This window comes from Scyliorhinus torazame, chromosome 13 (genome assembly GCF_047496885.1).
Source record: "Scyliorhinus torazame isolate Kashiwa2021f chromosome 13, sScyTor2.1, whole genome shotgun sequence".
NCBI lineage: Eukaryota > Metazoa > Chordata > Chondrichthyes > Carcharhiniformes > Scyliorhinidae > Scyliorhinus > Scyliorhinus torazame.
The window spans coordinates 78,112,692-78,136,641 of record NC_092719.1 but is presented as its reverse complement, the minus strand read 5'-3'; the positions used below and the strand labels follow the sequence as shown (position 1 = coordinate 78,136,641).

Genomic DNA, 23,950 nt, shown 5'->3' with positions numbered 1-23,950 from the left:
GATCCTCCACCTCAAGGTCTTGTCGTTTTTTTATCTTGCCCCGCTGTGCATTATCGAACATGAACGCCACCGATCGTTGGTCAGTGAGGAGAGTGAATCTCCTGCCGGCCAGGTAATGCCTCCAATGTCGCACAGCTTCTACTATGGCTTGGGCCTCATTTTCGACCGAGGAGTGGCAGATTTCGGAAGCATGGAGGGTACAGGAGAAGGCGGCCACGGGTCTGCCCGCTTGGTTGAGGGTGGCCGCCAGAGCTACGTCGGACGCATCGCTCTCGACCTGGAAGGGGAGGGACTCATCGATGGCGTGCATCGTGGCCTTTGCATTGTCTGCTTTGATGCGGCTGGAGGCCTGGCGGGCCTCCATCGACAGGGGGAAGGTTGTGGACTGGATCAGGGGACGGGCTTTGTCTGCGTAGTTAGGGACCCATTGGCGTAGTAGCTAAAAAACCCGAGGCTGCGCTTCAGGGCCTTGGGGCAGAGAGGGAGGGGGAACTCCATGAGGGGGCGCATGCGTTCAGGGTCGGGGCCTATAACTCCATTTCGCACTACGTAGCCACGAATGGCTAGACGGTCAGTGCTAAACACGCATTTATCCTCATTGTACGTTAAGTTAAGGATTTTAGCGGTCTGGAGAAATTTACGGAGATTGGTGTCGTGGTCCTGCTGGTCATGGCCGCAGATGGTGACGTTATAGAGATACGGAAACGTTGCGCGTAAGTCGTACCGGTCAACGATTCGGTCCATCTCGCGTTGGAAGACCGAGACCCCGTTAGTGACACCGAAGGGAACCCTTAAAAAATGATAGAACCGCCCATCTGCTTCGAAGGCAGCGTATTTGCGGTCACTAGTGCGGAGGGGTAGCTGGTGGTAGGCGGACTTGAGATCCACCGTGGAGAAGACCTTATAATGCGCGATCCTGTTTACCAGGTCGGTTATGCGGGGGAGAGGGTACGCGTCCAGCTGCGTAAACCTGTTGATGGTCTGACTGTAGTCAATGACCATCCTATGTTTCTCCCTGACCTTTACCACCACTACTTGAGCTCTCCAGGGACTGTTGCTCGCTTTGATGGTCCCTTCCCTCAGTAGCGTTTGGACCTCCGGTCCTGGGCACTGTGCCGTCTGCTCCTGGTGGCGTTGGGTTTGCAATCCGGTGAGGTTCGCAAACAGGGAAGGCGGGTCGACCTTAAGGGTTGCGAGGCCACAGACAGTAAGGGGGGTCGCCGAATTGGAAGGTCAGACTTTGCAGGTTACATTGGAAATCCAACCCCAGGAGTGTAGCCGCGCAGAGGTGCGGAAGGACATAAAGGCGGAAATTGTTAAATTTCCTTCCTTGGACTGTGAGGTTCGCTAGGCAGAACCCCTTTATCTCCACTGAGTGTGACCCGGAGGCCAGGGAGATTCTTTGATTTACAGGGTGGGTAAAAAGTGAACAGCGCCTTACCGTGTCAGGGTGTATAAAGCTCTCCATGCTCCCAGAGGCGATCAGGCAGGACGTCTCATGGCCGTTGATGAAGACCGTCGTCGTTGCTGTTGAGAGTGTTCGATGTCGAGTTTGGTCCAGAGTCACAGAGGCCAGGCGCAGTAGTTGTGAATTTTGATCGGGCAGTGTGCAGTCGGCCGGGCTGGGGTCCTGGGGCCCCATCCAAGATGGCGTCTCCCATGGGTTGCACATGGTGGTCGGAGTTGGACAAAATGGTGGCGCCCATCCGTCCAGCGCGGTGTCCGGGGAACAAGATGGCGGCGCCCGTGAACCACACGTGGCCCTAGGATTCGGGGGTGGCGGTGACTGCTGGCCGCCTGGGGCCCGAGGAGAGGTTCGCTGTGGCAGTCCGGAGTCGCCACTGGAGACCGCGGCCACCGCTCGTGCCTGGCAGACCCCTACAAAATGGCCCTTGCCGCACCCTTTGCAGGTGGATGTGCGGGCCGGGCAGCGCTGGCGGGGGTGCTTTTCCTGCCCGCAGAAGAAACAGCGGGGCACATCGGAGTTGGCGGGCCGCCTTACAGCGCAGGCCTGCGGGGACACGGGGAAAGTCTGTGGGGCTGCCGCTGCGGGATTCCACTCTTCCCAGGGGGCCGCCGCGCAGTCGGGCACGTAGGATTGTGCGTTCCTGGAGGCAACGTCCATGGACCCTGCCAGGGGCCGTGCCTCCCTAAGTCCCATGGTGACTTCCTCTAAAAAATGCTGGCGGATCTCTGAGGAGCTCATACCTGCTACGAAGGCATCCTGGATTAGGAGTTCCGTGTGGTCGTTCGCCGAAACTTGTGGGCAGCCACAGCTTCTGCCCAGCACCAGTAGCGCGCGGTAGAACTTCTCCAACGATTCCCCAGGGCTTTACCGTCTCGTTGCAAGCAGGTGACATGTGTAGACCTGATTTACTGGGCGGATATAATGTCCTTTTAAAAGTTTGATTGCTGCATCAACGTCTTCCGCCTCCTCGATGAGGGTGTAGATCTCAGGGCTTACCCTTGAGTGCATGACATGCAGTTTCTGCTCCCCCGATGGTATGCCTCCAGCCGTCTCAAGGTAGCCTTTGAAACATGCCAGCTAGTGCTTGAAATTCGCCGCAAGAGTTCGCCGCGTGGGGACTGAGTTACAGACACTCCGGCTTGATTCGGAGATCAATCCTTTCTACTTAAGTCTAGTCTAATAAATTGATGCACGATCAATAACTACTAAAACGAGGTTGTAGCACAACTGAAGGCTTTAATAGACTAGAACTGTTCCCCAGCAGTTCAGGTACAGAATGAGGGCTGCTGGGATGGCACTGTCTCTGATACCCCGCCTATTAGGGCGGAGCTACATACTATACAGCCTGTGGTTAAACCCCCAGGTTTAACCAATGGAACTTCAGCCTCTCGGGTACTGCAATACCTGATAATACCACACACATATCCCCACAGATAAAGGCACACAGACGGGACGCACACACAAATCCAGACACAGGCACACAGACGGGACGCGCGCACAAATCCAGACACAGACGGAACGCACACACACACTGACACAGGCACACACACGGACACACAGACAGCTGGATCCACATGGGAGTTGGTTAGCAGGATTTGCAATCTTAATAAGCATCAGCACAATATTGAAAGTGAATGTAACATGCAAGCAGACAGATTCACCAATTGGTAAATGGCCGCCTCAATTTAAATATTAAAGGCTTGCAGGTAACAAAGTGTGAAAACACTAATTGACCCAGGAAGGTAAAAATCAAGGCTTTTTTTGGAACAAATGAATTTGCTTTTTCCCAAATTATTAGCAGCTTCCATGTTCCGTTGTTCTGATGCCACCTCGCGATTCATTAGACGCACGCCTGGTCAATCACCAGAGTTCAGCACAGACCACGAGTCTAGTCACACAAACTATTCCTTACCTTTTCCTCCTACAATCTTCGATCCACTCTTTCATCACTGCACGATAGGTGGTTAAATCAATAGAGATGTCCTTGTTATCTGGGTCCAACATGTTGCACAAATCCTCAAGACCACTGTCCTCAGAACTACGGCTCGTGGTGTGTCGTAGATAGTCCACAATCATAGAAACAGCCACCTTCCCTGGGGAAAGCAGCCAGCATCAAGCTTTTAAAAAATATTTTTATTCAAGGCTTTTTACATATATACATGAAAATATCAGAAGACCAAAACATCAACATGATCGGACACCACAAGCCGCCAACCTCCCCTGACACCGACATCCCACCACAGCATACCTCCTAATTTTTCTGCCCATCTCTCCCCCCCCCCCCCCCCCCGGCACCTCTCCCCCGCCAGCCTTCCCCACCCCTTCCTCTCTGACCCCTCAATCCACCTTTAAAAACAAAACCAATGAATGGTTTCCATCTCCGGGTGAACCCCTCCTCCGAGCCCGCCGTCATGTGGGCCCTATACACCACCTTGAAGTGATTAGGTTTAATCTCGCACACGACGAGGGCGCGTTCACCCTCCGCAGGGCCCCTTTCCACGTCCCAGCCTGCACCCTCCCCACCCACCTCCTCCTCCCATTTACGCTCCCTCCCCATCAACTCACTGTAGATATCCGACACCCTCCCATCCCCAATATCATCCTCTGACAACAACTTGTCTTGCAACACCGGAGGCGGTAGCCCCAGGAAGGATGGCACCTCTCTCCTCACAAAAACCCTACCTGCAGGTACCTAAACCAATTCCCTTTTGGCAACTCTTGCGTCTCCTCCAACTCTGCCAGTCCCGCAAATTGTCCCTAAAAGTACTCCAACCCCAGCTGCTGCCACCCACGGAACTTGCACCAGCCCTGCCGGCACAAACCTATGTTTGTCGTATATCAGCGACCACAATCACACACCCTCCAACCCAAAATACTGCCTACACTGGCTCCACACCCGGAACACCAAAACCACCACTGGGTTCATGGAATACCTGACCAGTGAGAATGGAAGGGGTGCCAACAACAGCGCCCTCAAACTCGTCCCCTATACGCCCCTGCCTCCATCCGCCCCCCACACCAATTCCTTCTCCACCGCCCATTTCCTCATCATTGCGATGCTCGCTGTCTGATAATACCGCATCAAATTCGGCAACGCCAGTCCCCTCCCTTCGCCCCCTCTCCAAGAACTCCCTCCTCACCCACGGGTTCTTCCCTACCCACAAAAAGCCTGAAATGATCCCATTCATCTTTCTGAAAAAGGACTTGGGGACAAAGATGCGGAGGTTCTGGAACACGAACAAGAACCTGGGCATCACAGTAATTTTAACTATCTGCACGCACCCAGCCAGTGACAGCAGCAACACCTTCCACCTCTTCAAATCCGCCTTCCTCCCCTCCGCCAGTCATGCCAAGTCACCAAGTTCAATTTGTGTAGCTGGGCTCAGCTCGGCGCTACCCGGATTCCTAGATACTGAAGACTTGCCCCTGCCACTCAGAACAGCAACTCCCCTAACCTCCTCTTCTGCCTTCTAGCATTGATCGGGAACACCTCACTCTTCCCCATGTTCAATTTGTACCCAAAACCGGCCAAATTCCCTCAAAATCTCAATGATCCTTTGAACGTTGCCCACTGGGTCTGAACCGCATAGCAAAGATCATCTGCGTACAGCGTAACGGTGCTCAGCACCCACCCGCCCCCCACTCAATCCCTTTGCAACCCCTCAACGCGCTAAGTGCCATTGCCAACGGCTCTATCGTCAAGGCAAAAAGCAATGGGGAGAGCCTTGTCCTCCCCCTTGTATCCCGTAGTACCCCAAACTCGCCCTGCTTGTCTGAACACTCGCCATCGGCGCCCTGTGCAGCAGCAGAACCCAATCCATGAACCCCTGACCAAACCCAAACCGACCCAACACCTCCAACAAATACGCCCACTCCACCTAATCAAAGGCCTTTTCCCCATCCATTGCCACCACTATTTCTACCTCCTGCCACTCCGAGGGCATCATAATTACATTAAGCAGCCTGCGCACATTTGTCGACAACTGCCCCCCCTTCACAATTCCATCTGGTCCTCCCCCATCACCACCAGCACACAGTTTTTTATTTGCGATGCTAGTACCTTTGCCAACAACTTTGCATCGATATTAAGCTGAGATATTGGGCGGTACACACTGCTCTGGGTCCTTATCCTTCTTCAAAATCAGGGAGGTGGAAGCCTGCGGGGAGGGGGAGCACCTTACCCCTCACCTCATTGTATGCCCTCACTAGCAGTGGCCCCAGCTCCCGCACAAAACTACTTAGAAAAGTCCACTGGGAACTTGTCCGGCACCGGGGCCTTCCCTGCCTGCATCGCGCCCACGCCATCCGTCACCTCCCTCAGCCCGATCGAGGCTTCCAGTTCCTGCATCCACTCCTCCTCCACCCTGGGGAACTCCATCCTGTCTAGGATCCGTCTCATATCCTCCTCCCCAGACGGGGGTTCCGACTCGTACAGCCTCCTGTAGAAGGCCTCAAACACCCCACTCACCTCCTCTGGGTCCGTCATGACCTTACCCTTCTCATCCTCATTCAACCAATCTTCCTTGCCGCTGCCTGCTCCCTGAGCCGGTGGGCCAGCATCCTACTCACCTTTACCCTGTACTCAAACACTGTCCCTCTAGCCCTCCGCAATTGCCCTACCACTTGCCGTGTGGACACTAACCCGAACTCCATCTGGAGCCTCTGCCTCTCCTTTACAAAACCCTCCTCTGGTGCCACCGAGTACCTCTGATCCACCCTCGGAATCTCATCTACCAGCCTCGCTGTCGCTCTCTATCCATCCTCTCCCTATGCATCCGGATGGAAATAAATTCACCCCTAATTACTGCCTTAAGTGCCTCCCACAGGGTGGCAGCCGTGACCGCCCCGTGCAGTATCAATCCATTTTATAATGTGGATCTTTATTTGCTTTGCTGAGGTGTCTCAGGATTATACTACTTTGATTTGATTTATTATTGTCACATGTATTAGTATACAGTGAAAAGTATTGTTTCTTGCATGCTGTACAAACAATGCACACCGTACATAGGGAAGGAAGGACTGCAGAATATAATGTTACAGTTATAGCAAGGTGTAGAGAAAAGATCAACTTAATACGAAGTAGGTCCATTCAAAAGTCTGGTGACAGCCAGAAACTGTTCTCGAGTCGGTTGGTACGTGACCTCAAACTTTGGTATCTTTTTCCTGACGGAAAAAGGTGGAAGAGAGTATGTCAGGGGTGTGTGGGATCCTTAATTATGCTGGCTGCCTTTCCGAGGCAGCGGGAATTATAGACAGAGTCAGTGGATGGGAGCTGGTTTGCGTGATGGACTGGGCTATATTCGCGACCTTTTGTAGTTTCCTGCGGTCTTGGGCAGAGCAGGCTCCATACCAAGCTGTGATACAACCAGAAAGAATGCTTTCTATGGTGTATCTGTAAAAGTTGGTGAGGGTCGTAGCTGACATGCCAAATTTCCTTAGTCTTCTGAGAAAGTAGTCGTTGGTGGGCTTTCTTAACTATAGTGTCAGCATGGGGGGACCAGGACAGGTTGTTGGTTATCTGTACCCATTCGCCCCATCGAGTCTGCACCGGCCCTTGGAAAGAACACCCTACTTAAGCCCAAACCTCCACCCTATCCCTGCAACCCAGTAACCACACCTAACCTTTTGGACACTAAGGAGCAATTGATCATGGGCAATCGACCTAACCTGCACATCTTTGGACTGCGGGAGGAATCCAGAGAACCCGGAGAAAACCCACAGACACGGGGAGAAAGTGCAAACTCCACACAGACAGTTACCAGAGGCCGGATTTGAACCAGGGACCCTGGAGCTGTGAGACAGCAGTGCTAACCACTGCGCTGTAGAACAGTAAGCACAGGAAGAGGCCATTCGCCCATCAAGTCTGTCGTAGCTCTTTAGAAAAGCAATCAGTCGGTCTCATTTCCCTCTTATCGGTTTGTCTCGTGTCCAGGGTCTGTACGGAGTTACTTGAGGGTTTTCTTGTTAACCAAAGAATGTCACCAAAATACTATTATTTAACCCATTCTTGTTTATTTACAGATCTGTACACATCTCATGTACCCTACATGAGATTGTACCTCTGCTTCCCACAAAATTGCAGTCTTATCATGTGGCATTACATCATTAGTCACACTAGTATCTGGCTCCTGATGTTAACCATTTGCTCTCCCCACTTTCCCCCAAGTATTTATTCCATTTCCTTTTGAAAGCCATTATTGAATCGGTTTCTGCTCCTCCAGATGATGCATTCCACAAAAACAAATCCTCAGTTTGCTTCCGTTTGAGTTTACCAATCACCTTAAATCTATGCCCTCTGCTTATTGACTTTTCAGCCATTGCAAGCGTTTCCGCCATTCACTTTATTGAAGCCTTTCATGCCACCACTATCAAATCGCTTCTCAGGCTTCTCTGCCTCGGCAGAATCCAACTCCTCCCCAGCTGCCCAATCCATAGTCAATACTCCTGCCGCAGTGGAATCTCCTGAAGTCATCTTCCCAAGGCAATCAATGCTTAATATTCTAACAATGGTCACATTTGTTTTCGCATTTGGAACATGTTGCCCTCTCCTGGCGGAAACTGAGAAATTGCTTGTTTTCAAAAACTGCCTGATAAACAGCAAGAGTTCAGACTATAATCCTGGTCATTCTAGACAGTTCTCTGATAGGAACATAACAGTCTACCTTTACCAATGAGTCTACAGCAGACCCAGGCATGAGGTGAGGGAAACCCCAGTGGTGGAGAACTTTGGTCCCAAGGACACTTGGTCCCTCTCAAGCACATTACACTGACCGCGTCCCAGATCTCAAAGTACATGACACAAACTCAGACCATTCAGCCCAACCAGACCATGCTCGCACTTAATGTTGCACTCTTGCCGCTTCCCATTCTTCCTCATCTCAATCTCGGTCAGTGTTCCCTTCTCCCTCAAAGGCTTACCTAACTTCACCTGAAATGCATCAATATGATTCACTTCAACTGTTCCCTGTGATAGCAAGTTGCACATTCTCACCAGTCTCTGGGTGGAGAGGTTCCTTCGGAATACTCGATTTAATTCCTGGCAGACTATCTTATGTTGATGGTCTTCAATTTTCCTCTTTCCCACAAGTGGAAACACTGCCTGTTCAATTAAAGCCTTTAGTAACTGCAAAGACTTCTATTACGTCACCCTTCAGCGTTTTCTTCAAGAGATTAGACCCAGCCTGTTCAGCCTTTGCTGCAGGAATTCAGGGAGATAGGGTGGAAACTTAGATCTAGGACAAACAGTTATTATCTCTGGGTTGTTACCCGTGCCATGTGATAGCGAGACGAGGAATAGGGAGAGAGAGGAGTTGAACACGTGGCTACAGGGATGGTGCAAGAGGGAGGGTTTCAGATTTCTGGATAATTGGGGCTCATTCTGGGGTCGGTGGGACCTCTAGAAACGGGATGGTCTACACCTGGACCAGAGGGGTACCAATATCCAGGGGGGGGAAATTTGCTAATGCTCTTCGGGAGGGTTTAAACTAGTTCAGCAGGGGCTTGGGAACCTGAATTGTAGCTCCAGTATACAGGAGGTTGAGAGTAGTGAGGTCATGAATAAGGTTTCAAAGTTGCAGGAGTGTACCGGCAGGCAGGAAGGTGGTTTAAAGTGTGTCTTCTTCAATGCCAGGAGCATCCGGAATAAGGTGGGTGAGCTTGCGGCATGGGTTGGTACCTGGGACTTCGATGTTGTGGCCATTTCAGAGTCATGGATAGAGCAGGGACAGGAATGGTTGTTGCAGGTGCCGGGGTTTAGATATTTCAGTAAGCTCAGGGAAGGTGGTAAAAGAGGGGGAGGGGTGGCATTGTTAGTCAAGGACAGTATTACGGTGGCAGAAAGGACGTTTGATGAGGACTCGTCTACTGAGGTAGTATGGGCTGAGGTTAGAAACAGGAAAGGGGAGGTCACCCTGTTAGGGGTTTTCTTTGGCCTCCGAAAAGTTCGAGATGTAGAGGAAAGGATTCCAAAGATGATTCTGGATAGGAGCGAAAGCAACAGGGTAGTTGTTATGGGGGACTTTAACTTTCCAAATATTGACTGGAAATGCTATAGTTAGAGTACTTTAGATGTGTCCGTTTTTGTCCAATGTGTGCAGGAGGGTTTCCTGACACAGTACGTAGATAGGCCAACGAGAGGCGAGGCCACATTGGATTTGGTACAGGGTAATGAACCAGGACAGGTATTAGATTTGGAGGTAGGTGAGCACTTTGGTGATAGTGACCACAATTCGATTAAGTTTACTTTAGTGATGGAAAGGGATAGGTATATACCGCAGGGCAAGAGTTATATCTGGGGGAAAGGCACTTATGATGCGATGAGGCAAGACTTAGGATGCATCGGATGGAGAGGAAAACTGCAGGGGATGGGCACAATGGAAATGTGGAGCTTGTTCAAGGAACAGCTACTGCATGTCCTTGATAAGTATGTACTTGTCAGGCATGGAGGAAGTGGTTGAGTAAGGGAACCATGGTTTACTAAAGCAGTCGAAACACTTGTCAAGAGGAAGGAGGCTTATGTAAAGATGAGACATGAAGGTTCATTTAGGGTGCTCGAGAGTTACAGGTTAGCTAGGAAGGACCTAAAGAGAGAGCTAAGAAGAGCCAGGAGGGGACATGAGAAATCTTTGGCTGGTAGGATCAAGGATAATCCTAAAGCTTTCTATAGATATGTCAGGAATAAATGTATGACTAGGGTAAGAGTACGGCCAGTCAAGGACAGTCGTGGGAAGTTGTGCTTGCAGTCCGAGGAGATAGGAGAGGTGCTAAATGAATATTTTTCGTCAGTATTCACACAGGAAAAAGACAATGTTGTCGAGGAGAATACTGAGATTCAGGCTACTAGACTAGAAGGGCTTGAGGTTCATAAGGAGGAGGTGTTAGCAATTCTGGAAAGTGTGAAAATAGATAAGTCCCCAGGGCTGGATGGGATTTATCCTAGGATTCTCTGGGAAGCTAGGGAGGAGATTGCTGAGCCTTTGGCTTGGATCTTTAAGTCATCTTTGTCTACAGGAATAGTGCCAGAAGACTGGAGGATAGCAAATGTTGTCCCCTTGTTCAAGAAGGGGAGTAGAGACAACCCAGGTAACTATAGACCAGTGAGCCTTACTTCTGTTGTGGGCAAAATCTTGGAAAGGTTTATAAGAGATAGGATGTATAATCATCTGGAAAGGAATAATTTGATTAGAGATAGTCAACACGGTTTTGTGAAGGGTAGGTCGTGCCTCACAAACCTTATTGAGTTCCTTGAGAAGGTGACCAAACAGGTGGATGAGGGTAAAGCAGTTGATGTGGTGTATACGGATTTCAGTAAAGCGTTTGATAAGGTTCCCCACTGTAGGCTACTACAGAAAATACAGAGGCATGGGATTCAGGGTTATTTAGCAGTTTGGATCAGAAATTGGCTAGCTGGAAGAAGACAAAGGGTGGTGGTTGATGGGAAATGTTCAGACTGGAGTCCAGTTACTAGTGGTGCACCACAAGGATCTGTTTTGGGGCCACTGCTGTTTGTCATTTTTATAAATGACCTGGAGGAGGGTGTAGAAGGATGGGTGAGTAAATTTGCAGATGACACTGAAGTCGGTGGAGTTGTGGATAATGCGGAAGGATGTTACAAGTTACAGAGGGACATAGATAAGCTGCAGCGCTGGGCTGAGAGGTGGCAAATGGAGTTTCATGCAGAAAAGTGTGAGGTGATTCACTTTGGAAGGAATAACAGGAAGACAGAGTACTGGGCTAATGGTAAGATTCTTAGCAGTGTGGATGAGCAGAGAGATCTCGGTGTCCATGTAAATAGATCCCTGAAACTTGCCACCCAGGTTGAGAGGGTTGTTAAGAAGGCGTACGGTGTGTTAGTGTTTATTGGTAGAGGGATTGAGTTTCGGATCCATGAGGTCATGTTGCAGCTGTACAAAACTCTGGTGCGGCTGCATTTGGAGTATTGCATGCAGTTCTGGTCGCCGCATTATAGGAAGGATGTGGAAGCATTGGAAAGGGTGCAGAGGAGATTTACCAGAATGTTGCCTGGTATGGAGGGAAGATCTTATGAGAAAAGGCTGAGGGACTTGAGGCTGTTTTCGTTAGAGCGAAGGCTAAGAGGTGACTTAATTGAAGCATACAAGATGATCAGAGGATTGGATAGGGTGGACAGTGAGAGCCTTTTTCCTCGGATGGTGATGTCTGATTCCTGGCTTGGGTGACTGTCTGTGGGGAGTTTGCTCATTCGCCCAGTGTCTGCGTGGGTTTCCTCCGGGTGCTCCAGCTTCTTCCCACAGTGCAAAGATGCGCAGGTTAGGTGGATGGCCATGCTAAATTGCCCTTAGGTTAGATGGGGTTGCTGGACGACGGGGATAGGGTGGCGGTATGGGCTTAAGTATGGTGCGCTTTCAAAGAGCCGGTGCAGACTCGATGGGTCGAATGGCCTCCTTCTGCACTGTAAATTCTATGATTCTATAAAATAAGATAAGAAAAAGGAGCTGAAATAAACCATTTGACTCTTCACGACTTTAGAACAAGATCGTGGCTGATCTACCTCAACTCCACCTTCCCAACTTTTCCTTGGTTCCCAAAAAGCCATTGATCTGTTTTGAATACACTCAATGAGTGAGCACCCTCTGGGGGTGGAGAATTCCAAAGATTCACAACCGTCCCAATGAAGAAATGCCTCATCTTATTCCAAAATGGCCAACTGCTTATTTATTCGAAACTGTGACACTACGTGATCTAGATTCCCCAGCTAGAGGAAACATTCTCTCGCTGTCTAGCTTGTCAAGTCTCTTAAGAATGTTGTTTCAATTAGATCACTTCTTATTCCGAGGCAGCATGGTGGAAGTGGTTAGCACTTCTGCCTCAATGCGCTGAGGACCCAGGTTCAACCCCAGCTCTGGGTCACTGTCCTGTGTGGAGTTTGCCCATTCTCCCAGTGTTTGTGTGGGTTTCGCCCCCACAACCCGAAAGATGTGTAGGGTAGGTGGATTGGCCATGTTAAATTGCCCCTTAATTGGAAAAATAGAGTTGGGGGCTCTAAAATTTTTTTTTTTTTTTTTTAAATCACTTCTTATTCTTTAAAATCCAAGGAGGCCTAGTCTACGTAACCTCTCCTCAAAGGACGATCCTCTCACCCCAGGAAGTAGTCCAGTGAATCTTTTGTTGCACATCGTCTAGGAAAGATGTGTCTTTTCTTAAGGAGGCCAAAACTGCACAAAGTGCTCCAGGTGCAGTAACACCAGTGTCCTGTATAATCGCAATAAAGCTTCTTTCGCTCGAATCCCATTGCATAGTAGCTTTCTGCATTCATTTACCAGGAAACCCACGTCCCTCTGAACGTTAGCAGACAATATTCTGTTGTCTTACTTTTGCGACCAAATTAGCCAACTTCACCACATTGTATTCCATCGGCATGTCCTTGCCCACTCGCTCAACCTGTCTCTATTTCTGAAGTCTCTTTGGAGCCTCCTCACCATTTACTTTCCCACCTGACTTTGTAGCACCAGCAAACTTAGATATATCACTCTGTTCCCTTTCAAGTCAATAATAGATTGTAAATAACAGAGGCCCGAGACCTGATCCCCGAAGCACACTCTCGTTCGTTACAGCTTACCAATCAGAAAATGTCCCACTTATTCCTACTCTTTGTTTTCTGTCCATTCACCAATCCTTAATCCACACCATCTATTTTAGGAGTCAGAATTTTGAGTAATAAATGAGAATGATGAAGGTAGAACTGTTTTACCTCTGTGCTTTAGATCACAGGCATAGAAAATAGTGTCCAGTAAATCTTCCTCGCAGATCAGACTCATGTGTTCTGCATTTTCCATTCTGTTTAGCACTGCAGGCTCGTGTACTTTAGAAAAAGAGTGAAAGGTTGAACAGAACACAGCTCTGGTCACACTTGTGTTTACCCCTTAGTTCAAAACATCCTGCTCAATATCAGAATTATTTTTTATATTTTACTAAATGTTGACATTTCCTCTATTAGCTTATTAAGAAACATGAAAACACTGTGTATATGCCCAATTAGTAAATAAAAGGCTCAGCTATATTGAAATAAATGCAATTCAGTTCTTTACTTAAGTGGTCATATTAACATAAACTTACCCCTCAACTAATATCAGGATATTATACTGTAATATTTTCACAGCAATGGATAAGTACACCCCACACACAAATATAAATGTAGGCAAAAATCAAACATTCAGTTGGGATTGACTGATAGAAACAGTAGGCCATTCAGCCCCTCGAGCCTGACTTGCCATTCAATAAGATCATTGGCTGATCTGTGGCCTAACTCCACAAACCTGCCTTTGGCCGATACCCCTTAATATTTTTGCTCAACAAAACTACATCTATCTCAGATTTAAAATGAACTGATCTGGCATCAACTGCCATTTGTAGACGAGAGTTCCATACCTCTACAACCCTTTGTGTAGAAGTGGTTCCTAACATCTCTCCTGAATGATCTGGCCTTAATTTTTAGACTATGCTTCAGAGTTCTAGAATCTCCAACTAGTGGAAACAGTTTACCTTTATCTATCCTGTCTTTTCCTGTTAATACCTTGAAGGCTTCAATCAGATCACCCCTTAGCCTTCTAAATTCTAGAGAAAACAGGCCTGATATGTATAATCACTCGTCATAACTTAACCCCTGAAATCCAGGTATAATTCTTGTAAACCTATACTACATTCCCTCCAAAGCCAAAATATCCTTCCTAAGGTGTCGGTGCCCAGATCTGCTTACAGTATTCCAAGTGGGGTCTTTGTAAAGCTGCAGCCTAACTTCTGTGTCTTTGTACTGCAAGCCTCTAGATACAAAGGCCAGCATTCAATTAGCCTTCTTGATTACTTTTTGCACCTGTTCATGGCATTTTAAAGATCAATGCCTCCTGAATCCCCAGGACATCCACTGAATTTAGCTTCTTACCATCTAGAAAGTATCCGGATCTATCCTTCTTTGGTCCAAAATGGATCACCTTGCACTTGCTGACATTGAAATTTATCTGCCACAGTTTTGCCCATTCACCTAATCTAGAAATATCTGTTTGTAATTTTATGCTGTCATCTACACTGCCTACAATGCCATCCAACTTTGTGTCATCAGCAAATTTAGATATATGACTTTTATTAATGAATAATGTGAACAATTGAGGCCCTAACACAGATCCTGCCGATTTGAGTACCTACCCATTATCCCTACTTTCTGTCGCCTGCCACTCAATCAATTTCCCAGCCATGTTAGTAATTTGCCCTCAATTCCATGAGCTTCTACCTTAGTTAACATTTCTTTTACATGGACTTTTATCAAATGCCTTTTGGAAGTCCATATAAACGTCCGTAGACATTCCCCTTTCCGCTACCTTAGTTGCCTCTTCAAAACATTCAATGTGGTTTGTCAGGCATGACCTACCAGTCATGAATCCAGGCTGACTCTCCCTGATATTGTGCAAATTTGAGGTGTCCAGTTACCCTATCCCTGATTATAGATTCCCAACAATTTCCCCACCACAGATGTTAGGCTAGCCAGTCTGTAATTCTCTGGTCTCCTCTTTCGCCCTTCTTGAAAAGTGGAGTGACATGAACAATTTTCCAATGCAGAAGGACGACTCCTCAATCTGGGGAACTCTGAAAGATTATAGGTGGGCTTCTACGTTGCACTCCCAGACTTCCATTACACCCTCGGATTGAAACAGTCAGGTCCTGGGGATTAATCACTTTTTTTAGTTCCATTAATTTTCTCATCATGAATGTTTTACTTACATTAATTCAGATGGTAGAGGACCAGTTGAGCTCAAATCAGACATATGTTGTGAAATTGAGTTCTGTAAAGCACTTGGGAACATAGAGGTTGCGAAAGGTGTTACATGAATGCAAGTTTCCCCTTGAAAGTAAACTGTCCTCTTCAATAATTTTGAGTTTGTTTTAATCGCCAGACTCTAGAATTTAAATCGGCCTACAGGGGATATAAAAACCCTTAAAGCTATGCATGTGACAACTTCCTCTTTATTCACTTACCACTGGTCTCATCCAGGGATAATCTCTTTGCTACAGGTGATTGTGTTCTGTGCAAATGGGTGTAGAAATTAAAGTTGGTGGTGTTCACTGGACTGCACGCAGCACTGTAGTCATCGCTGGCCAATATACGATGTTCAATGTTAATAATGGCTGAGTGGGGCTGGCTCACGATGGCAACATTTCTTTCACTCTCGTTAACTGGTGTGGAGCAGCTCAGAGCTCTGCAGCCATGCAGTGGCTTAGTGGCCTTTTCTCCAACTGAGCTGACAACCGTGTAAGTAGAACTGACAGAGGCAGGCCTACCCCTTGCATTTCTTTGTTGACCTGAGGTTTCAGGTGATAAGGTACAATTCGCAACGGCAATATTCACCTCCTGCTGCAGAGTGTGATTTTCAACCTTCCTAGTCCTTAGAATCACCTCCATGTTCTTCTTGAGGCTGATCTGAGGGCTCTCAAAGTTTCTGGAGCGGAATTTGGGAATTTGCAACACAGGATTGGACACCCGATCCCTCCTTTGAATGGTTTGAATTTTTCGACAAATGCTCTCCACTGGATTATGGCGCTTGCTGGTCATGGTTTTGTTTGAAGAGTTGAGGGAGTATCTCACTCTTGAACATTGAAGTACCTGGAAACAACAACAGAAAAATGCAGGGCTATTTCTAAACTACACCCGCACACAGATCAAATTGTACTCAATAATAATGATTCACAACTTGATTCTGGAGATGCACAATTACAGGTGTCAGCTATGTCTCACTTGGAGTGCTCCTGCCTTGGAATCAAAAGGTTCCAGAGAATAGAATTTCAAATTAAAGCGGACACTTTAAATACAGCAGTGCTGAGGGAGTACTGCACTATCAAAAGTACTACCTCTCAGGCAAGACTTTAAAACTCAAGAAACACCTCCCCGGGGGAGGGCACGAGGGCGAGAGACCACCCCCCCCCCCCCCCGGGGGAGGGCACGAGGGCGAGAGACCACCCCCCCCGGGGGAGGGCACGAGGGCGAGAGACCACCCCCCCCGGGGGAGGGAAGGAGGGCGAGGGGCCCCCGGGGGAGGGAAGGAGGGCGAGGGGCCCCCGGGGGAGGGAAGGAGGGCGAGGGGCCCCGGGGGAGGGAAGGAGGGCGAGGGGCCCCCGGGGGAGGGAAGGAGGGCGAGGGGCCCCCGGGGGAGGGAAGGAGGGCGAGGGGCCCCCGGGGGAGGGAAGGAGGGCGAGGGGCCCCCGGGGGAGGGAAGGAGGGCGAGGGGCCCCCGGGGGAGGGAAGGAGGGCGAGGGGCCCCCGGGGGAGGGAAGGAGGGCGAGGGGCCCCCGGGGGAGGGAAGGAGGGCGAGGGGCCCCCGGGGGAGGGAAGGAGGGCGAGGGGCCCCCGGGGGAGGGAAGGAGGGCGAGGGGCCCCCGGGGGAGGGAAGGAGGGCGAGGGGCCCCCGGGGGAGGGAAGGAGGGCGAGGGGCCCCCGGGGGAGGGAAGGAGGGCGAGGGGCCCCCGGGGGAGGGAAGGAGGGCGAGGGGCCCCCGGGGGAGGGAAGGAGGGCGAGGGGCCCCCGGGGGAGGGAAGGAGGGCGAGGGGCCCCCGGGGGAGGGAAGGAGGGCGAGGGGCCCCCGGGGGAGGGAAGGAGGGCGAGGGGCCCCCGGGGGAGGGAAGGAGGGCGAGGGGCCCCCGGGGGAGGGAAGGAGGGCGAGGGGCCCCCGGGGGAGGGAAGGAGGGCGAGGGGCCCCCGGGGGAGGGAAGGAGGGCGAGGGGCCCCCGGGGGAGGGAAGGAGGGCGAGGGGCCCCCGGGGGAGGGAAGGAGGGCGAGGGGCCCCCGGGGGAGGGAAGGAGGGCGAGGGGCCCCCGGGGGAGGGAAGGAGGGCGAGGGGCCCCCGGGGGAGGGAAGGAGGGCGAGGGGCCCCCGGGGGAGGGAAGGAGGGCGAGGGGCCCCCGGGGGAGGGAAGGAGGGCGAGGGGCCCCCGGGGGAGGGAAGGAGGGCGAGGGGCCCCCGGGGGAGGGAAGGAGGGCGAGGGGCCCCCGGGGGAGGGAAGGAGGGCGAGGGGCCCCCGGGGGAGGGAAGGAGGGCGAGGGGCCCCCGGGGGAGGGAAGGAGGGCGAGGGGCCCCCGGGGGAGGGAAGGAGGGCGAGGGGCCCCCGGGGGAGGGAAGGAGGGCGAGGGGCCCCCGGGGGAGGGAAGGAGGGCGAGGGGCCCCCGGGGGAGGGAAGGAGGGCGAGGGGCCCCCGGGGGAGGGAAGGAGGGCGAGGGGCCCCCGGGGGAGGGAAGGAGGGCGAGGGGCCCCCGGGGGAGGGAAGGAGGGCGAGGGGCCCCCGGGGGAGGGAAGGAGGGCGAGGGGCCCCCGGGGGAGGGAAGGAGGGCGAGGGGCCCCCGGGGGAGGGAAGGAGGGCGAGGGGCCCCCGGGGGAGGGAAGGAGGGCGAGGGGCCCCCGGGGGAGGGAAGGAGGGCGAGGGGCCCCCGGGGGAGGGAAGGAGGGCGAGGGGCCCCCGGGGGAGGGAAGGAGGGCGAGGGGCCCCCGGGGGAGGGAAGGAGGGCGAGGGGCCCCCGGGGGAGGGAAGGAGGGCGAGGGGCCCCCGGGGGAGGGAAGGAGGGCGAGGGGCCCCCGGGGGAGGGAAGGAGGGCGAGGGGCCCCCGGGGGAGGGAAGGAGGGCGAGGGGCCCCCGGGGGAGGGAAGGAGGGCGAGGGGCCCCCGGGGGAGGGAAGGAGGGCGAGGGGCCCCCGGGGGAGGGAAGGAGGGCGAGGGGCCCCCGGGGGAGGGAAGGAGGGCGAGGGGCCCCCGGGGGAGGGAAGGAGGGCGAGCGGCCCCCGGGGGAGGGAAGGAGGGCGAGCGGCCCCCGGGGGAGGGAAGGAGGGCGAGGGGCCCCTGGGGGAGGGAAGGAGGGAGAGGGCTCCCCGGGGGAGGGAAGGAGGGAGAGGGCCCCCCGGCGAGGGAAGGAGGGTGAGGGGCACCCCCAGGGGAAGGAAGGAGGGTGAGGGCCCGAGGGCGAGCCCCCCCCCGGGGGTTGAAGGAGGGTGAGAGACCCCCCCGGGGAGGGCAGGCGGGCGTGAGACCCCCCACCCCCCCGGGGGAGGGCAGGAGGGCGTGAGACCCCCCCAGGGGAGGGAAGGAGGGCGAGGGCCCTCCCGAGGGCGGGTGTCCGAGAAGGGGTCCGAGGAAGGGTGGGGGGTTGGAGCCAACAGTATCAAAGGTTGCTGACAGATCGAGAGGCGGTAAAGTTTAACTTTGGCACAGTCACATATGTCATTTGTAACTAAGGCCTGCTTGAGCACTGACTAAGCAGAAGCCTGATTGGAGGGATTTAAACATGGATCTGTTTAAGAAGGTCGTGTTGTGGTAACGTTACTGCTCTGATGATTCGGGGGCCAGGCTAATGCTTCGGGAGCACTGGTTCAAATCCAACTGTGGTGGAATTTAAATTCAATTAATTAATAATTCTGGAACAACCTAGACTCAGTAATGATGACCAAGAAACTATTAGATTGTCATATAAACCCATCTGCTTCATTAATGCCGTTAAGGAGGGAAAATTGCCATCCTAACTGTTCTGGCCTCGAAAAGCACTCAAATGTATCAAATCACTACAGATCACTATCAAATCAAAAAGCAACAGAACAGCTCAGACCACCCAACATTGGCTCACTCGGGCCAATCAACCCTGCAAAGTCCTTCTTACCAATATCTGATGGCTTGTGCCAAAATTGGGAGAGCTGTCTCACCAACTCATCAAGCAACAGGGCAGCATGGTAGCCCAGTGGTTAGCACTGTGGATTCACAGGTCCAGGGTCCCAGGTTTGATTCCCCGCTGGGTCACTGTCAGTGCTGAGTCTGCACGTTCTCCCTGTGTCTGCGTGGGTTTCCTCCGGGTGCTCCGGTTTCCTCCCACAGTCCAAAGATGTGCAGATTAGGTGGATTGGCCATGCTAAATTGCCCTTAGTGGCCAAAAAAAGGTTATGAGAGATTATTGGGTTATGGGGATAGGGTGGAAGTGAGGGTTTAAGTGGGCCGGTGCAGACTCAATGAGCCAAATGGCCTCCTTCTGTACTGTATGTTCTATGTCTAACAGCCCGATAGTCATATTCACCCTTCATAGCCAATGTCCCAGACTCCTCCATCACCGTTTGTGTGTGTGTCCCATCCCCCAAGCAGGATATACCGACCAGAAGTGGCAGCACTGAGGGCTAAGTCAGGAAGGGATTGCACCGGGAGTCCTTAACATTGACCCCAGACCCGTGAAGCCTCTGGTCAAATGAGGGCAAGGAATTTTCCTGATTACCACCTCTCACACTCCCTCTGCTGGTGAACCAGTGCTCCTGCAGGTTGAACACCTACTGGAAGTTACCACGATGACAGCAAGGGCACAAGCTGCACGCTGGTAGGTTCGTCAATCACAGAATAGCTCAGTCGCACCGCTGCTGACTAAGCTGATTGATGCCAGGCAGAGCATGTCAGAGATGGTGAGGTAACCAATGAAAGGAAAAGCCTATTTGACCTTGTCCTCACAAGTCTACCGACCACAGATGCATCTGTCAATGCCGTCCTCGTCTTCACTTTGTGGATACCCTCCATGTGTTGTGTGGCACTACCACCTTGCTAAAAGAGATAGATTTTGAACAGATGTGGCAGCTGAAATCTAGGCATCCATGAGACACTGTGGGCCATCAGCAGTAACATTGTATACAATCGCAATCTGTAATCTCATGGCTCAGCACATCCCCCACTCTACCATTACCACCAAGCCAGGGGATTAACACTGGTTCAGCAAAGAGTGCAGGAGAGCATGCCAGGAGCACCACAAGGCATACCGAAAACTAAGATGGTATGGGCTAATTTTGGGGATAGTGATACTCATTAAATACACAGCCAGTGGGGTAGTTCATACCCTGGGGCCTACCCTACCTTTCTTTACCCATATTTCCATGTCAAGGGGGGCTTCCTTTATCTAGAAGATTTTTTTCCTACTTTGAACCACCCTCAGAGCCATGTTAACTGTGCTTCACTTGATAGTCACAAGGTTCCAGGTTCCAAGTCCCACTTCAGGATGTGAGCACAAGCTGAGGCTCCAATGCAGTAGAGAACAAGCTGAGGCTCCAATGCAGTAGCGCACACAGAGGCTCCAATGCAGTAGAGCACAAGCTGAGGCTCCAATGCATTAGAGCACAAGCTGAGGTTCCAATGCAGTAGAGCACAAGCTGAGGATACAATGCAGTAGCGGGGGGGGGGCCTCGCCCTCCTCCGGGGGGGGGGGGGGGGCCTCGCTGAGCACAAGCTGAGGCTCCAATGCAGTACCAAGGAGCTGCTCCACTGTTAAAAGTGCTGCCTTTACGCCCGCCTGTAGAATCCTGTTCGGCTGGCGGTCAGCAGCACCACCTAAAGCTGCAGACTGGCTGTCCGACCTCGCAGAATCTCTCCAAATGGAGAAAAATTCGCCATCCGCGGGTCAGACAACGGCTTCCACAGAACGTGGGAGCCATTCACCCAATTGTTCCGAGACCTGTTTGTGGCCAACAAACAAGCAGAAGAATAGCCAGGTAGCTAAGAACCAGGGGGAAGTAGCCAAAGCATGAGAGGGAGAGATAGACCAGGAAGGGGAAGGGGGGGGGGGGGGGGACACTGCTAAATCTAAGAGGAAGGAAAGGCGAACCACAGGGAGGCGGGGGGGGGGGGGGGGGGGAAGAGAGGAGGAAAGAGGGAAGAGACAGGGAACAATAGAGGAGAACCAGGGAGGTGGTGGGGGGGGGGGGGGGGTGGAGGCAGGGAAACGTTAACAAACTTGGCATCCATAGGAACAGCGAAAAAGGAGAATACAGGCGGAAGACGGGAGGGCTGGCTGAAGCGGAAGTGAGCACGAGACGACAATGGCAGCAAAATCCGTCCGGGAGAAGCAAGGGACAACACCAGCACCAGACCCATTCGAGTATTGCCCTCCGTAATTGTCTCTCCGACACCCAAATGTATATCGGCACCCCACGCCCCCCAGTCTCCATCTGAGTTCTGGCAGACAAGGAAACTCATCCATTCATCATTCATCTGCTCTTACCACCTGCCACAGGCATATTGGAAGCATTTACAGATTGATAATCAGCCTTTTGGCCACATTATGAACACACCTTCCTTGTCCATCAAGTCCTGGAGTGGGACCTGAACTCCGAACCTCTGGCTCAGAGGCAGTGTTGCTACCCACAATCAAAATCACACAAAAAAAAACAGATCACCTGATCATTACAACATTGCTGTTTGTGGGAGCTTCCTGTGCACAAACTGGCTGTTGCGTGTCCTACATTCCAACTGTGACTACACTTCAGATAGAACTCCACTGACCATCTCCAGAGGTCAAATGGTTGTGAAAAGGATTATATAAATGGAAGGATTTCTTTTGTTCACTATTCTGCTAAACACTTCCAACCCCCTTCAATTCATCTATTGTTCTTATATTTGTCTATCACCTCTTTATACCTCAATGAATCAGCACTTCTATTACTTAAGCATCTCTGCTCTTATCCTTAAGTTTTCCCCTTCCCATCCCTCATTTCCCCCTAAATTTCTGGCCGGGAAAAAGCAGTTTATTCCCAACCACTTACAGCAAGGTTATCTTCCCGACAAATAAACTCTTTCCCTCTGCACAGATTTTACCGAATCTGAAGTGAATTTATTTATTTATTGGGATGTAGGTGTTGCTGGCTGGGCAAGCATTTATTGCCCATCCCTAATTGTCTTCAGCTGTGTGGCTTTTAAGCGTCAACCACATTGCTGTGGGTCTGAAGTCACATGTAGGCCAGACCAGGTAAGGACGGCAGATATCCTTGCCTGAAGGACCAGGTGGGCGTTTATGACAATCGGTGATAGTTCCATGGTTATCATCACTGAGACTAGCTTTTAATTACAGATTTATTCATTCCAATTGATTTGACCATCATTAGAGATTTTAATTCCATATTTTTATTGAATTTTAATTTTACCACCTGGCAGAGCCTGGGGTTATCAATCCGGCGATAATACCACTACACTTCCACCATCCCCAATAATACCATTTATTAATTGGTAGTTTTACGGTTTTAAAATTCCAGCTATTAGAAGTCAAACTGTGGTTGGCCTGCAGCTCCCAAAGTCCCTCGAAAAGTGCCCTCAAAATCCAGGCACCTCTTTTCCATTTGTAAATTTTTTTGTTGCTTTACTCTGGGAGTTTGACTCTGGAAGTTTCAAAAAGGAATGTTATTTAATTGAGAGGGGTGGTGGGGGGGGGGGGGGGGGGGAAGAGAGAGATACAAGTCTTCAATAAACACATCCAGATCTGTCAGCATGGCCAGACCCAAACAGGCACCAATGAGTGACTTTAGACTTTTGAGTGGACGTGTCAAGATCCATAACCGAGGCTGGGAAGAATATGGCGAAGTTCGCCTGCACGGGAATGCAGAGTTTATTTTTAAATTGAGACATGGAAACAAACATACTTCTCACAACCAGCTCCCCACACAAGGTACGGAAAGGTCCTGGACGCTTGGGGCTTAAAAAGCAACCTCTATCGTATAGATTGAACTATACTACTCTGAGCTACTAACTGTCAAAGGAGGTCATATTGAAACAAGATGTAAACAGCCCACAGGTTATTAAATAATGGCTTAGGGACACATACACTCCCACGTTTTAATATGGTCCGATGTTATGTCATAAATCACCTTCTTATCCAAGCCTTTGCTCGCTCTCCGGGATGGCTCAGCGCTGATTATAAAGCGTGACGGGACCTCCAGACCTGAATTAAAGAGACTCGCTCCCGGTTTAAATAGGGCGCGTTCCCCGCCCCTCGCCTTTGATTAGCCAGAAATTGTACCCTTAACTATAATGGACACCCCCATCGCTCCCTCTAGTGGAGGTTGTGAGCACGTCAGCCTCCAGCATTGTCACGCTGAGTAAGCATTCAGGACCGGTGCATGGCCTCATGGTGGAAGCAGAGAGCCTGTTGCAGCGACAGATGGTGGTTTTCGCAGGTGGCATATGTTTTGGAAGCAATGGTGAAACTGCATAAAAATCCCGTCAACCTAAGGGGTGATATATTAATGGGGTTAGAGGATTAAAAACAAGTAATGCTGGGTAAGAGCTCAGCAGGTCTGGTAGCATCTGTGAAGAGAAACAGAGTTAATGTTTCAGATCGAAATGACCCTTCTACAAAACTGGTTAGAGGGACGGTGGTTAGCACTGCTGCCTCACAGTGCCAGGGACCCGGGTTCAATCCCGGCCTTGGGTGACTGTGTGGAGTTTGCAAGTTCTCCCCATGTCTGCATTGGTTTCCTCCAGGTGCCGGAATCCGGTTTTCTCCCACAGTCCAAAGATGTGCAGGTTAGGTGGATTAGCCATGATAAATTGCCCCTTAGTGTCCAAAGATGTGCATGTTAGGTTACGGAGATTTTTTTTAAATTTGTTTACGGGATGTGGGCGTTGCTGGTTAGACCAGCATTTATTGCCCATTCCTAGTTGCCCTTCAGAAGGTGGTGGTGAGTTGC

General features: G+C 51.2%; 1 protein-coding gene across 1 annotated transcript in view; it reads right to left on the bottom strand.

Moving 5' to 3' along the window:
- lrmp (lymphoid-restricted membrane protein) overlaps positions 1 to 23,189 on the bottom strand; it is a 238,493-nt gene extending 215,304 nt beyond the window's left edge. The window contains exons 1-4 of the mRNA XM_072471820.1: positions 23,129 to 23,189; positions 15,473 to 16,097; positions 13,197 to 13,307; positions 3,381 to 3,561 (exon numbers count right to left, since the gene is read on the bottom strand). Of these exons, the coding sequence (XP_072327921.1) occupies positions 3,381 to 3,561; positions 13,197 to 13,307; positions 15,473 to 16,046 (866 nt within the window). The 5' untranslated portion in view covers positions 16,047 to 16,097; positions 23,129 to 23,189. The remainder of the gene's footprint in view (positions 1 to 3,380; positions 3,562 to 13,196; positions 13,308 to 15,472; positions 16,098 to 23,128) is intronic.
- Between the last annotated feature and the right edge of the window lie 761 nt (positions 23,190 to 23,950).